The 17,469-nt window shown below is 33.2% G+C and overlaps 1 protein-coding gene across 2 annotated transcripts in view; it reads left to right on the forward strand.

The window, feature by feature from the left end:
* The window catches only part of LOC113516817 (T-box transcription factor TBX20-like), a 49,788-nt gene that overhangs the window by 21,745 nt on the left and 10,574 nt on the right, over positions 1 to 17,469 (forward strand). For both annotated transcript variants that reach the window (XM_052891673.1, XM_052891674.1), the window contains exons 3-4: positions 12,973 to 13,246; positions 13,693 to 13,857. In XM_052891673.1, the coding sequence (XP_052747633.1) occupies positions 12,973 to 13,246; positions 13,693 to 13,857 (439 nt within the window). The remainder of the gene's footprint in view (positions 1 to 12,972; positions 13,247 to 13,692; positions 13,858 to 17,469) is intronic.

The raw sequence follows: 17,469 nt of genomic DNA on the forward strand, positions 1-17,469 counted from the left end.
TTAATTCTCATTTATGCTAGATTTTGTCCTAGAACTCTTATGCGATATTCTATAATTCTAGACAAAATTATTTTGGATATAATACTGACTATTTTACTGCTTAGTTTTCTTTTATGTACTGGAAATCTAATAAAGGTATTATTGAAATTCCTATTTTACAACAAACTCCATACATGGATGATAAGATTAATAAACTTGATAGGCTTAATGTGAGGTTGTAATAATCCTCAAATAGACCGAACCTTCCTAGCCATGGAGGTCACGACATTATCAACGGACCTCCATCGTGCAACACAAGGAGACGAGACTCCGCCCGTCCCCCGTTGACATGTAGCGTTTTAACAGTCAGTACGTGATCCCCCCTATCACCCCACTGTAGCCACCTGCAACCCCCCAGAACTGACGACATTAGCAGCCGCAGACATAGGGCGCGTCCCCGACCAGACGTTGACGGTAGCATGTACATGATAGGTAAATGTATGTACCATGAATTATACATAGCGTTGTATGTATGATGTAATAATTTCTTAAGTTTCATATATTTCTTAATGATTTTAAATCGATCAATCAAATTGAATCTTGTCGATAACGTATAGGTATACTACGAAATCATGAGTAATAATAAATGATCATCATGTAAAGCAGTGCTTTATCGTGTAAATAGAATGAATATTGCTATTTCATTTTCATGCCTTACAGGTATATGTCTTTATCACCACCCACACTTTTCCTTTCCTTTAGTATCCCTTTACTTTTTACAGATGAACTCCATATTTTTATTTTTAATACCTAGAGACAATTATAATAATTAAAAATATATGTAACTAGCATGGTTACATATATCTATGTATGAGTACTCGCACTAAGTAGGTACATAAAAGTAGATAATAAATACGTCCTACTTAATTTATTATGATTTGCACACTGAATTAACCTTATAGAAATAAGTCTCAAGACTTTGGAATGTACTAGGTAAATATATGTACATTTGAGTCAGAACAAGTTTAGTATGATAGTAACATCTACATATTGTACCTACAGCGCCGTGTACAACGCAAGTTATCTATCTATCTATCTATGTACTATATATGCATACGAGTACAGCGACAGTTTTGCAGTTAGTCGCTAACTTCCAAATTCGGTGTCGACTTGTGAAACTTCTCGCCGCATTTTGCAAACATATAGATGTACATACAGGTATACGTTTTGCATGATATAGTAACATATAATATGGCGTCTTATATGGAAGTACCCAAAAGCTACTATACGTTGGAGGTTAATACGATGTGTGCACGAACGTGATTCCAAATTGAGGGCTTTGCAGGAATTAGCGCTGTATTTGTAAGGAATACCTATTTCTCTGGGTTTCTCGTAGATGGGATAGAAGCAAAAATAGGCTATTTCCAATTTTACCTGAAAAAATATTTTATTTTTAATACTCAATAGGAATCTTTGTTTTTTAAAGGTTATTATTTTATTTAAATTAATACGGTTGTTTATTTGAAACGACCCTTTAATTAAAAAATAATCAATATTTTTTTGTTCTCGAAATTCGACTGACTCAAATGTCTTGAAAGGATATTGTATTACTAATACGTCAGTTTACTTGACAAAAATAAATTAATAATGATTACTTAATTCAATCACGTAAAGTGTCATCACATAGAATTTTTTTTTTCAGTTCTTCCCTATCGATTGTTATTGTTTTCTGGTATGCCTATTCTATTGTATAAGTTATTATCTAAAATTTCTTGGAATTATATATTCTTTATATTAAAAAATCAATTAAAATCTTTAGATGTGGTGATTTTGTAGTAGATATTTAAATCATGTATGTTAATTTATATTTCAAATAATGCGAACTAGTCTGTTGAATCGAACACATTTGATGGTTTTCTTATTTCTTATATATTTTTTGCATTCTCCTTTCATTATTTAGATGTACAATAAATTGTACACCTACGTATACATAAAACCTACATATATATAAGTAAAATGGTCAATTTTCTACGAAAGTGTTTAGACAGTGTTATATCGAATTGTTAAGTATGTATATGAATTACAAATTCTTGAAGACATTAAACATATTGAAATCAAGACAAATATCTCTCTTGTCTGAATCTTATGTTTTGTCTTTCTTAAGAGTATCACCGATTTATAATATACATGTTATTACAGCATTTAGATTATCACGTATCTGATACACATAGCTACATAAATCGAGATAATATTATTGAAAACCTATCTAAGAGTGATGACGAGCAGGCGGTAAACAATTCTTATTATTCATTCTGGCAAAATTCGCAAACGACCGAAATAATTCAGCAACAAGAGAAGCGCGAATGTATTTTGACATCGTTCGCTATGCAATGTGACACCATTAGCGCAGTAAACCGCGCAAACAATAGAAACAAAACGAGGTGTTGGAATTTCGCGCGACGGCGCGGCGCGGACACCGAGCCGACATCTCCGCCTCCTCAGCTCCTTGTCTGCGATTATACGTTCATTGTTTTCAGCTAAATACGAGTATTTTATTATTACTATTTCAGCCATTAATTGTCCACTGTTGGACATAAGCTTTCCCCATAAGTGGAGTTTTGCCAGTAGTTGCCACGCGTGGCGGGCGTGTTGACAACCGAAGTTAGGCTTTTAGAGATGTTTTAAGAGGGACGTTGCTTCCCGCCCCTTAGTCCCTTAAACACGAGTATTTTTGGAACTTTACTTCGTAGTGAATAGCAATAGTAATATAAACAAATAACGAATCATCCATATACACTTATCAGTCTTCCTTTGGTCCTACAGTTTGCGTAGCAGCGAATGATGTCAACTAAGTGAGACTAGTACTCGTAAGGTATGCCTCGACAAATGTAGTATGCAGATACACTGTGAGTTCGCTCCGCCCTAGTGCAATCCTATCATTTTATTGCGTATACTAAACAAAGTGTCTTAAGGAGGGATTTAATTTACTTTTTTATTATGCTTATAAGTACTCTAAATGTTATTGTGTAAAATTATACTTCGTTCTTATTATTGTTATGTGATTAAATATATACTAATTAGAATATAAGTAAGATACAACTAATTATTTTTTATCTGTAGTAAGTAGAAACGATAAAGTGTCTATTGCAATGGTTGGGGGAAGATATTGTTAGCAATATGGACTACCAGTCCCATTGTTAGCAATCCCATCAATAAAAAAGTTGATAAAAAGTTGATCCTATCAGGTCAACTTCCATGTATTTCCCCTTGCAAATCATCGTGCTGAATTCCAGATGTATAATATGTATATATGCTAACTAACCTGCCTTTTCATTGTCACCTATCTATCATCCCTCACTGTAACTCCTCCAGCGTATACCATTAGCACAGGAGGAGTTACCACTCCATGATCATTCTAATGGAGAGTCTATTGCAATAATTAACGTATTGTACGATTTATTTCAAATAAAATTGTAATTTAAAATATTTACGAAATTAAAAATTATTTACGAACTAGGAATATAACGCTGGAACAAAAGCTTGCATTTCCTGTGCGGGTGACGTACAACTCTTGGTGCTCGCCCGTGCGGTGTGTCATTACCTCAGCAAGCAGCAATTAAAATTGTACGCTTAAGTTATATTTGTTTAAATTCACTAATTATGTTGCCGCTAATAAATACTTACACGCAACATCTGCTGTACACTAATGGCTGCCGCACAGCATTGTAGAATGTTTTATTTGCTACGCGCGCCATCGTGCACAACCTTATAATTTTCTGTTCGTGTGAACATGGGTTACCTATACGTGTACTGACTGCAAGGAATGCAATATGGTATTAAAAGTGCAACTTAATTACGCTTTTCGATGACCCACTCAAATCGATGCTGTTTAGATACGCAGATGTCTTTTATTCGCTAGGGATAGGCTATAACAGTTTCTCAGATTTATAAAACATGAACTTATCCAAATAAAATATAGAGATAAATACTTTTTTTGTAACCATAATTGTTCTGTCAATTAAAATAAAATCTATATGAACAGGCATGTGGATTATTGCGGTTACTTTAAACACAAATAACGATATGTAAATATACTTAAATAACTGAGTACAAACATTCAATGGGTCTATATTTTTTACGGGTATTGGCGAGTCGCAAGCCGTGACGGCACCACACAGAGCAGTAGTTAGTTATCTGAGATCTCGACGGCTAGGTCTGACAGAGATATTAATCAATACGATTGACAAAATCGTGCGAGTGTCGAAAATTTGACGCGGCCCCGAACTCGGACCTCCCAGGACGAACGATATTTCATCCGGTACGCCGCAGCCGCCCAACCACGCCCCCCGGCTCATTAACTTCTTCTAATATACATCAATATCATAACTTTCTCGCGCACTCTAATAATGCCCGAGCTCAGATTGGAACACAACAATAATATCATCATTGTCAGTATGATTAGGAGCTCGACAACTGGTGAGTTAGTTTATTCACGGAACCATCGCTTTGACCGTTAGAAAACCATTCGTTTAAAACATATCTACATAGAATTAATTTATTTATCGCTACTGTTTCAAAACGAGTCTTCAAACTTGGCTGATGCCACTATTTTTTTTTTTTTTCATTTTACAGTAGCAAGAGCAGAGGTAATTTATTATTAAATATTAGATTTTAAAAATTCTATAATGGTTTGTAGCCATCGAATTTTGATGCTTTAGAATAACCTTTAAACTATCATCCCAAATGAAGTTATATGCTTTTATTTGATTGTATTCGTAAATGAAATATTATAAAGCATGTTGGTATTAGAGTCGATATTTTGAGCACATTAATCTAACGTCGTTGATACGAGCAGACGGGCTCTGATGGACGTTATAATTAATTAACCGAAGTCTAAAAACTGATAGCCGGGCATAATGAAATCTCTTCGGTACAAATGTTCCGTCTTGGGTATCTGTAATAATCACGTAAGTTGACACACGGTCATTTGTCATCGCATCACTCATGCGTCAGCGGCGTTGATACGCCCTTTACCGTTGTAATCGCGTCTTAATATTACACTATTACTTTATTTCGCAAATTATAGATACAAAGATTCCATTAACTCCTATTAGATTTTAATTAATTTAAATGTTGCATGCTACTTTAGTACTATAGATGTCATAGAAGACGATGTTTAAAGTTTCAAACGCATATCGAATATAGGGAGGCGACGAGTCGTGACCGTGTCAGGCGTGTCGTTTCGTGTCAAGTGATATGCTCACATCCATCATAAGATGACGACCGTGACGAGCTCACCAACACGACACTAAAATGTGAACATGCATGCGGATTTATAAATCACCTATCAAGTTCCAAATAGACTTTCAACCAACAGCTATAAAGATATTTGGGGCAACATGAAGCTTTAAACGGATATAAATAGATGTGAATAATCCATTGCGATATTAAGTACTATTGAGTTATCTTCTAATATCTAAAATATAAACCGAGAATGAGCTACTGATTACGTGTACTTTTGTATACTTTTTGCGCTTCTATACGCATGTGTAATTGACTTCACAACATTAAAAATATAAATCACATTAAGCAATAACTTGTTGACGACAACAGTACAAATTTTACAATAAAAAATAATCTTTTGAATCAAGAACTGTATCATAAGACTGTTAATTACGAGTATTAGGTACCATATTGAACAACGAGGCACTTATCTACTATTTTAAATAAAATTTAGAGATTAAAGTTTGGAGTTTAAAAAATATATCTTCAAAAATATATAGACTATCGTCAATCTACAATCGCTGACATTATTTTTGTCGTTTAATAACATTATGGAATAAAGGCATGTCGACATTGTCTATGTTTAAGGTCTATAGGTGCCTAGTATTACTTAAAGTTTTAAATTCAAAAAACCAGAACGTAATCTTAGAGTTACAGGGTTTCGAGTTTTATGGTACATGTGTTCAAGTCGGTCCATTAAGCTGCATAAAATATTCATTGGCCACCAGCAGGGATTGTTGTCACTACCATTATGTTGCAGAAATCACTTAGAGCTCACTATTAGCGCTAATTCCCAGTAATAGCAGCCGAGAACACGTTTTTGCCTGCTGTAAAGTGTCCAACATTACACCTTTTATACAGCAAACCAGTATCCACTTTTTTGTCGTAAGTGTTTCACTGTCAGACAGTCAGTTATATTTCAATCAATAAAGTTAAGCAATATAGAATTACACTAGATGTATCCCGCAGTTTCACTTGCGTGAATCACTACATAAAGTATCATATTTGCTAAGTTAGAATATAACTAACCCGGGGGGAAAGGGGTTGTTAGCAATGGAGTTTGACAGCCCCATTGCTAGGAATATGCCTTATACGTGGTTCCTCCTGGAAACCGTCGTGAATAATTCTTGTTGAATTCGTCACGATGGGGTAACTGACCTACTTCATCTTCACCTATCATCCTTCACTGGTGCCCCGCCGGTGTCTACCGATAACGCGGATGGGGCTATCATTCCATTATCATCCATGAATATATATATATATATATATATATATATATATATATATATATATATATATATATAAAATGTAATAAATAAATAAATAAATAAATAAATAAATAAATATATATATATATATATATATATATATATATATATATATATATATATATATATATATATATATATATATATATATATATATATATATATATATATATAACTTACCCGTGTACCAATTTCAATTCAAGTCTGTTCAGTAGTTTTTGCGTGAAAGAATATCACATTTACCCAATAACAGCCTATCCATCCTATTCATCCTTAAAAAATTTCGCATCTATAATATTATTACTATCATCATTTCAGCGATTATACGTCCACTGCTAGACATAAGCCTCCCCATAGACTGCTATAAAATAATATATCGAAAATACTATATAATAAAATATAATATAATAAAAATTTCTAGAAGCGTGGTATATAAACTTATTCTCTTACGAATTTTATTTATTGAAATAATTTCATGGAGTGAGTACTTATGACAATAGATAGGTATCAATGAAACTCAATTATGTTTATTCATGGTTTAACAACAAACATTGCACTAACAGTTTTAATTATTTTTTCCATTTTTTTTTTGGAAACAACAAATATAGTAAGTTATTTAAATTCTCTCATACCTAAACATGTTTATAGATATATTTCCATTTATTTGAAATTAGTAAAATATCTATTTATTACCTTGCTGGTATTGACTCCTCGAGTCAAAGCGATGTTACTAAATAGAAATATTTTTCAGGTTGCGATTACCCTAGTAGGCTGCTCACTCCGTCATTTATAGACCGATTTGATAAATCTTTTTTACCAGGAAGGATATACTTTTAAATTGGACACATAGAAATTTTGTTAAAATCAGTTTAGTTTTTAAATAAAAATAATTGGCTTTACCACGATTTAAATTCGGTGTTTTATTATGGAACAAGATATTAAATTATTTTATTAATAAATTAAAAAAAAATAATGTCAAATTATAAAAACATATTGAAATGTAATCTGATAAAATGACTTCAATCATATTACACATACAGATTCAAAGTACTTATACCTCACGTCAAAAATGCGCTAATGAGCGGCCGGGTCGGAATCTGCAATCTCGCGCCATCTGTGTCTAATCAACGAATCGAGTTAATTAAATCGCGTTGGCAATATGGCGGCGGGTGTAATTGCTATTAATAAAGCGCTTTCCTGTATAATTAGGGGGCTGCGTGCGCGGATTGGCTGCGCGACGGGCCCTAATCACTACGTGATAACATTGCGCTAATATGCCGTACTACTTCCTATGGTATAAGCAATGTCAAAATAATCATAAATTTTATAGTAGAAACTTTTTAGTTCATGTGTTTATTAAATAACGTATTTCCTTTGCATAAATTGTTTTGTGTACCGTTTCTACCTTTTTAGTGAGAGATAGAGACGGTACAGAAATAAATTCCCAAATACCATACGTATTTGGGAATAGATAGATTTATTTTAGTTTCTATGCCATTATATATTGTATGTAATGTAAACAATAGTATAAATAATTAAATTATTTAAAAAAAAAAAGATTTTAATTGTGGCAAAACAAGTTATTTTGATTTAAAAATAAACTATTAAATCGATTTTGATAAAATTTCTATTGAATCAATCTGTAAGTAGGTATATCCTTTCAGATAAAAGAATTTTTCAAATCGGTTTACAACTGACGGAGGTATATCCGTTACAAATATATAAAAGAATTTTTACTTTACTTTTATAGCAATACATCATCTTTATTGTTGAAATATTTAGTTTCCAATTGTCCAATAGTCCTTTGAGTGCATTTATCAAACGAAATACTTGCAGCGGCGGGAAACAATGATTGACGAGTTCGCACCTCGGCTCGTGGCTTTCTAATTAAGACGATATGCGTCCGCGCACCGTTGCAACTCTTCGCGCTCGTTTAACTCACAAACTACTAATTTTACCCCTTGCGTTCCAGTAATTCATACAACGACTTTATGTAAGGGACTGGTTTCTATAATATCTTTTATATATATTATAACATCACTGTAACATAATTATATCTTTTGTAAAAACAAAAAAAATAAAATAAAAGAATTCTGTTTTCTGATAGTTCCTATAAAATTATGTAAGCAAACCGTTCAAATATGTTGAAATTGAGAAGTCCCTATATAGAATTTTTATCTAAAGTTTGTACTGTCGTATCATCATTATCATATCAGCCTTTATTTATTCACTGTTGAACTTAAGCCTCCCCCATAAGTGCATATCGTCCTATATTACTTTTTTTTTAATCTACGTTTATTTTGGGATTTTTTTGTTTTTTAACATGTCAATTCCATAGAATCTAAACAAGTTATCTACTATTATAATTATGAACATCCCAATAATCAATCCCCACATAAAATTTATTAATATTAAATGTTTTTAAAAATGTTTCCATTTCCCTTCGGTTCCTATCACATTCCATCAATATGTGGTCCTATATTACTTGTCAATTGACTTATCTACACAGAAATAAATATGTAACCAATTTTTAAAAGTTATGTTCATGTTTCATTTGATATCTAATGCAGCAAAGCACTAAACGCCCCCTGAATAAGACTTCCGGGTGAAATCCAAACAATTGTCGGAAACTACAAAAATACAATAAGTTCATTAATTTCCCGTAAGTATGTATTCAGATATGTTACCAATTATATTTCTCCAAATTGTGATGTTTTAATGTGTGTTAACTTAATATTAGTATATTGATAAAAAGAATTCTACGTCTATCTTATGGCAAATTTTATGAAGACTGATATTCCAGATAAACTAATTTTTATTATCATAGTATTAATAAGATTTTATAACATTATAATTGAATGATATTAGAATCGATACCAAATATAAGAATACAAATGTCTTTCAATATATATATATATATATATATATATATATATATATATATATATATATATATCCATAAAAATTCTTTCTATATATATATATATATATATATAACAAAATTATAACAAAATTATAATTAATAATAGTGTTTGTGTATCGCACAAAAACTGCATAATTGATATTTGGTATAATGATAACCTGTTTATGTCAACCCAGGTAGGATTTAGATAAGTATAAGATATCTTTATTACAGTAAAAATCTTATTCCCATAGAAAAATACAAAAATATTCACATGAAGTTGTAAGAACAACTAGTTAAAAAATAAAAGATTTAATTTACGATCCATTTCTAGATTTAAACCGTAGACTCGCCCTTTAACAATGTCATAACAATAATGAGCGGTTGTAAACGGGCGCCCTTATTTCTGTCTTCGGTATCTGCTCATTATAGCGCTTCAACTTATTACCCGTGAGTCTGTTTATCTTTTTGCCCTCTCCCGGTTTTCCCGCTAACTTTTGGGTGGTAGTATGATGGACGACGTCGGTGGCCATATATCATTGCGGTAATATATCGCGCGGTGCGCAGAGTGTCGCCATTAACGCATGCGCGCAATTGCCCGTGCTCAAGCGCATGCACCATCACGAGAGCTATAAGAAGCGTCTCACAAATCGACGGCCGCGACCGCAACTAAACGTGCATAAATCTTATTAATGGTATTCTTATTTGGATCCTATCTCGATCTTGTAAAATCGTTAGAACAAATTTTAATAACATCACCGTAGCTTAAATGTTCAACATCCCAACACAGTATCCAATAATATTGTATGTAACATAAGCTATTCACTTTACTAAATAAATAAAACTAATCAATGTGATATTGTAGATAGAATTCTTATGCAGTAAACTTTACAATCATGATGACTATTTTGCGGGTGGTCGTCTATGATTTACGGATGTTGTATAATAGTTCGAGGGTCAGAAGGCTTGAAAACCAAATTTCGTAACGTTGTTCAGGATCCATAGACGATTTGTTAGACTTTGTGTTGTGTCTCATTCCCCCATGTCGGCTGCCCGGATCTTTGTCGGCGAAAAGTGAGAGGCCGATAGATGAAGCTGTACGAGTCGCCTTACAGTTAAAGATTTGTTGTTTCCGTTCTCGCCGCCTCAATGACTACCATTTTATGTCGATTAGAAGATAGTGTTACACGCGCCCGCTACTGACACCAGTTTTTGTGACACTCCTTTCTGCTCACAACGAACTTATTATCAATGATCGGTTAGTTGTAGATGTTTTTATAATAGACTGTTCTGTTTTTCGTTGTATTAATTTGACGTATTCTGAGTGGAATGTTTTTCGACAGACAATTGAGACGCAAGATTTTTAGTAAAATAAATTGATATATATCTGAAGGTTTTTTTTTTTAAATATTATACACATTTTAATAATGCAGCACATACCTAATTAATACGTAATACCACGCTAAAGTTTATATCTACCCTCTTTTAAGAACTATATATAACAGGAAACCACTACATAGAAAGACAGTAGGTAATAAGGGTCATTACCCGTCATGTCGACCAACCACAAGCAATTTCACTCAGTAAACAAGACATATTATACAAAAATGTATACTCATTCATCTATCTCCAATGGGAGACATAAAAGAATGTGTGTGCGTTAAAGAGGGGAACGGGTTTCTTGCTTTTAGAATGAATATTGTATGCACGTTTCATTTTCAAGTTTATATTTTCCTCTGTAGTCAGTATTGATTGACACGGGAATTTAATTTTTGTCTTTTATTTATAAAAGACTTTTAATCTTTTTTGTTACTCCCCTTTTGTATCTTCAAGTATAACATTTGAAAAATTGAATATAAGTGTGTGTGTGTGTGTGTGTGCGTATGTGCCTGAAAGATATAAACAGTTGTATATGTGTGTGATTATTTTAATTTTTTTGGATCTTTGAATTTATATTGATCTAGGTGCATTTATATTGTTAAATATAATAAATTTTTAAATTAATTAATTAATTGTAAATCAGTTTTACTCTTAAGATGTCTGAAGTTATTAACAATTTTTATGCTATTTTAATTAATAATCCGTCGACTTTTTAACATTTCCCATTTTTAAAAGAAAGCACAGATGGTCCCACAACAAATTTTGGAATTGTTGTATTGATTATTTTTGAGGGGGTTTGCAAAGAAAACTATTTAAATTAATGTTGTATTTAAAATAATTTATTAAGATATAAATTATTGTTTTAAACGTAAATTAATCGAAATAAATCGAAGTCCTGGTATGATTTTAAAATCATCATTAGAATCGTATAAGATAATTTAAAAAAATCTTATTTTTTACTTATTTTGTATTTTTCAATACTGAAATATACGTTTAGATGTTATCTTATCTTACTAATATGATAAAAGTATCTAAGATAATGCTTTAGAAAAAAATTTCGTGAGTAGTCTTATAAGAAAAATAAAAGCCAAAACAATGATTTTTAAAAATTTTATCTGTCTAGCTTTGTGTTTGTTCCGGTATCACACAAAAACTGCTGGTAATCGATGTTTTTTTATAGTCAAAAAATTAGAAGATGGTATAGAAACACAAAATATTTCGGAAAATTATTTAATACTTTTTTTGTATAATAACCTAATAATACAAACTTTTATATTTTATTGTTATTTGTAAGTACTAATTACTTGCAATAATTTGCGATAACCTCAGCTCTTGAGCAAGAGACGATTTGCGTCGGTCACGGGTAAGAATAATTGCAACTCGACCAACTAATTGTCGAATAATTGCGTTAATGTGAAAATATACGGTTAAACAAAACAATGGACGAGGAAGTCGATAATACAGGATTGTATGTGAAATAACAGAAACATTTGCATTGTACATAAATACTATGTATTTGAACACTTCTTGTTTACTATTAATAGATTGTGTTTTTTTTTAAACATACACAGATCACATCCATGTACTACATTTTGGAAGCTTAGAGTACCTATATAAGACAAAGTTTTAGGTACTAACGAAAATTCTGATTAGCAATTATAAGAGAATCTAGTAATTCGAATTCAAGTTACAATAGAATGGATAATTTTCATAGATGAAAATTAATATTATTCATACAGTACCTAAGTAGACAAATGCCATTCCAACTTAATAATATCCTATGTCAGGAGAAAGAGGATATTTCTCATTAGTAATTCAAATTAATTTAAATTAATTCTATAGAATATCTGTTATATATATTTTATCGATTTCTATATTGAATGATGAAACGATATTATGCAAAAACCTTTAGACAACAATAAGAAAAAAGAAATAATTCAGTACGATAATAAGCAAGTCAAATAAAACTGTCCACCCCCTACCATATAGTGTAATTAGTAGTGTATTTAAATTCAACCAGTTTATCATTGCAAGCTATTTGCTAGATATACTTATTCAATATTCCTTAATTGAAGGCAAACATCATTATTTACGTGATGAATCTATTTTGTCATGGACTAATTTTATTCTTAGAAATTTAATGTAATTTTTTGTCCACAGACGCATGTTTCCGACGGTGCGCGTATCGTTCGCGGGATGTCGTGCAGAGGCGCGGTACACGGTCTTACTTGACGTAGTACCGGTGGACGGCAAACGGTACCGGTATGCATACCACCGGTCGTCGTGGCTGGTCGCCGGCAAGGCGGACCCGCCCGCCCCCGCGCGGCTCTACCCGCACCCCGACTCACCCTTCTCTGGTGACCAGCTTCGCAAGCAAGTGGTCTCCTTTGAGAAGGTCAAGCTGACCAACAATGAAATGGATAAGAATGGACAGGTAAATAACTAAAAATTTAATATAACAGCAAGATCTTAAAAAATCTTTTACGTATAGAGAAAACTACATTATCAACTAGTAACATAGACTATATATAATTTTCGAAAATTTTATCTAATCGTGCTTAGCTGGGCGATCGCTAGTTATATAAATATTTAAAAGACGTCCTATGATATAATATATGGGCGAAATAGTATACTCTATTATGTCCTTGATCATGTCTATAGGCGACGGTTACCACTTTCCATCAGGTGTACCGTCAATTTATTTGCCATTTTAAGTTGTATAAAAAAAATATTATGAAATATTTTAATTTTGTATTCAAACTCAATTAATCCCATATTCCTTCATTTTCCTATCAATTTTATGGATCTAAGATTACAGTATAGAATACATTATCTTTAGATAAATAAGATAAATTCAAATAATTATTTTTGTATCGCCAGTTGGTGCTAAATTCAATGCACAAGTACCAACCACGCATCCACTTGGTTTTACGTCGAGAAGGTGCCCTCAATGCTCCTATCACCGATCTCGAGCAGGAAGAATTCAAGACTTTCATATTCCCTGAATGTGTTTTCACCGCAGTCACGGCGTACCAGAATCAACTTGTAAGTAATGATATCTTTTATACAGATTTATATTCCGTTACCTTTTTTTCTCATTTTATTTCTAAAATAGATCAGAGAAGTAGACACTTGAAATTGCATCGCGCTCTCGGTTGACTATCGACGAGTTCTATTACCGTCTCACTAATTGCATCTCGTTGAAAGGTATGTCCAGTCTGAACAAAGGGAGGTGGCACATAATTTTTTGTCTATCAGGCGGCCACACGCGGGCGTCACCGACGACGGACGGACAGTGCGGTTGACGCGTGCCCGACGGCGACGATTAAAGTTTTCACCCGAGCTAAATATAAAGCCCTAGATGTTACAGTCGATTGTTTCCACCAGTAGCTTACGTGTTATTTGCCAATGCCATTGCAAATGTGTTATTAATTTGTTGTTTGACTATTTTTTGGATTTTTCATCATTGTCATTATGTGTCCACTCCTGAACATAAATTTCGCCCAAAGACTACTATAAGGAACAATCCTGAGCCACCTGAATCCACTGACTTCTTGTGATGCATTTAAGGTCGTTCCTAGAGAGAGAAGGTCATCTAATGCGAAGTCGTTCTACATCGTAATTTTTCCTGATTCGTCCATATAGTTAAGTTAGGAAGACAGGCGTGTTGACAGGTATCTTTAGAATAAAAGTTGAAAGGTTAATAAAATCGAAACTCAATTGAATCGAAACTCTAGCAGTCAATATAATTATTTTAACTAGAACTTTTATAAATATCCTAAATTAAAGAATATTTCTTGGCTAAATGAAGCGTTCTGTTCGCTTGAGTCGGAACTGCGCCCGCCCGTTGCCGCATGTGTCGCCACGCGCAATTAATTCTCTGTCACAAGAGCGTTTGGGCGTCTCCAAGTTCCTCGTTTTGTTTCAAATACCGCGTAGTAAAATAATTAGGACGTTTTGAGGTTCATAAAGGAAATGTTACTTTATATCGACAACACGGTACATAAATCTTCATTCGTTCGTTTATTAGTGTTACAAGTTACTTTAGTCACCTACCTATGCATTACAGCAATTTTGAATGTAAGTAATAAGTAACGAACACCTATCTATTGTATAAGTACTAAATTTATTATTATAGCATCCGTTCGGTGCGTGCAATCGTTTTGTCTCTTGCGACTGAGGACAAATAGCTGTCAGTAGCGAACGTTGAATTGCATCCATCACTGACAAATCGTTGAGATGCAAATAACACTCATAGTTGTTGGGAACGTTATCCGTGATCTGATTGTGCTAGTACTATAGGCACATCAACTATCAATAGCTTGCACACAGAGGCTCCACCTCCACAGCCGGCTATGAACGACTCCCCAGGGGCTGCGATTATTGATTTCCATTGATTCTAACGTGTTTCCAGATTTACTGCCAACACCTAGCGATAGCCATTGATTTCATATGATTTGGGGACGCCTACATACGAAATCGGTATCCAAATGATATTACGTATTGAATAGGCATTTTATGGGTAATGACTGCTATATTTTATGTAATAAAAAAGTATTCTTTGTTATATAAAATAGTATATTTAAAAAAATATATCTTAAGAAACTACTTTACAGTGTAAAGAGCGTGATATCTGTGTTTTGATCACACCAAGCGTCCGGGCGGTTCGGCGCGAGCGCACAGCGGTCTCGATTTGGCTGACGTCATATCTCTGACAGCTAAAAGATTTGTCGAACAGCATAGATAGTGTCACTGATAACCCAATCCCTTACAACAATAGGAATACACTTAGTATGTTTGCACCTGCGCGCCGGCCGACGATCAATATGACTTATAACCCGCATAACTTTATGCTTACAAAAAAGTAGCCACTTTAAACACGTCGTTATGCTAAAAAAGCAATAAAATTATAATTCGAACTCCTCCAGAGTTCACGCTAGTGCAGAGTATTAAATTACGACTGCCCGTTTTGAAACACAAAAAAGTGTCACCACATTTTTAGGTGCGCGCGACATTTGTTAAATGGATTCAAAATGAAACATCATTATTGGTGCTTTATCATACTGGAACGTTGATATAAGAGGAGATAAAACCACATACAAAAAATATGAATTGTGTTTTTTGTATGTCGCGGTGTGAGACTGAGCGTCGCCGTTGGCGCGCGCGCCGCGGGACCATTTCCCGGGAAACTATCGTGGGTTGCTCCACAACGGACTGCGGGCTGTTTCGTTGCTTAACATTTTACACCCACCATACTATTGTTACGTTGCTCGTTTTCTGTAGAATCCTTTGTCTGGAATTCGTCTCGCAGCGAGAGGTGACAATGTTTGTTAGCATTTACGCATCCTCAAAGCACACAATGCGTTTTTTAATAACCGATGACTTGTGAATTTGTTAAGATTGATTGTTTCGTTTGTGTTAATACATTGAATAGTTAAGAAAAAGTTGCGAATAGCAACCTGACTTAGGATATTGTGTTTAAATAAATATTTGTATTCTTATTTAGATATTCATTTAATGAAATTTCTACATATCGGTAGGTAGTAGGCTAATCAACTTAACATGCTAATTTAGGTACATATCCTTTTCTGAGTTTAGAATATTATTTTGCTATTTGTTAAATATTATTCTTACGACTGTAAACCTAGACGGGGTTATTACCCTATAATAATTAATCTATAATTATTATTATAGACGCTAGACAATTGTTGTAATCAATAAAAGTTTCAAGTTATGATGAATGATATTTAAGATTTGTTAACATAAAATAAATAAAATAAACCGATTAGAGAAATCGTGTCAGTTGATTTGTCTGCCATGCTTCATCATTACGCGCCTTGAGAAGATAATCACGGAAATAACTGCACTTTAGTCGCATGTTGCCGCTTATACGCATTCAATAGCCGCTTAATTGAAATTTATTCTTCATTTCTCAGTATCTACAATCAATATTCTAAAATCTCCAAAGCTATTCTCACATTGAGCATCTACAAACGAGTTCTACACGGGTATAATCGAACAATATAATGAAGGAGTAAAGGCAAACACAATTTCAATAACAAAGGCCAGCCATGACAAATAAACATATTTCACGGGCCAAAATGGCTGCGGTCAGGTGTCACGAGTGTCTACCCGCCCTGCGCACCTCACGTCCCTCTCGTTTCTTTTTCTTTACAAGATAATCGATTCACTCTTTTCATTGTCGAAAATGATTATTTAATTAGATATAACTCTTTTTACCTGTTTTTATTTTATACTGAAGTAGGTATTCATGTTATGTTTTATATTGTATCCTTTTGTAGTCAATCATCAATACCATAACCAATTAACATCCTATTACTGGGCTTAAATCTCTACCTAAAAATAAAGTATATAGTATATTGGCTAGCCAGATAGCTTAGTCATAGGTTTTTATTCGAATTTTGCATTTCTTTTTACACTGGTGTAGCTATTACGATTTATCCCCTATTTGCCTCAAATGATATTCTAAGGAGGTGGAACGAGAACATTGCATTCCTCTATCATGGTTTATTTGTATAAGTAGGTTCTATTGAAATATTACAATAATAAAATATTAGAGACGTGCTATATTACCGTACATGTTTTGGGTAAAATGGTAAATGGTTTTAACCTATCAAAAGGTTAACAGAATCCTAA

This window comes from Galleria mellonella, unplaced genomic scaffold, assembly GCF_026898425.1.
Source record: "Galleria mellonella isolate WM207_F2 unplaced genomic scaffold, CSIRO_AGI_GalMel_v1 utg143, whole genome shotgun sequence".
NCBI lineage: Eukaryota > Metazoa > Arthropoda > Insecta > Lepidoptera > Pyralidae > Galleria > Galleria mellonella.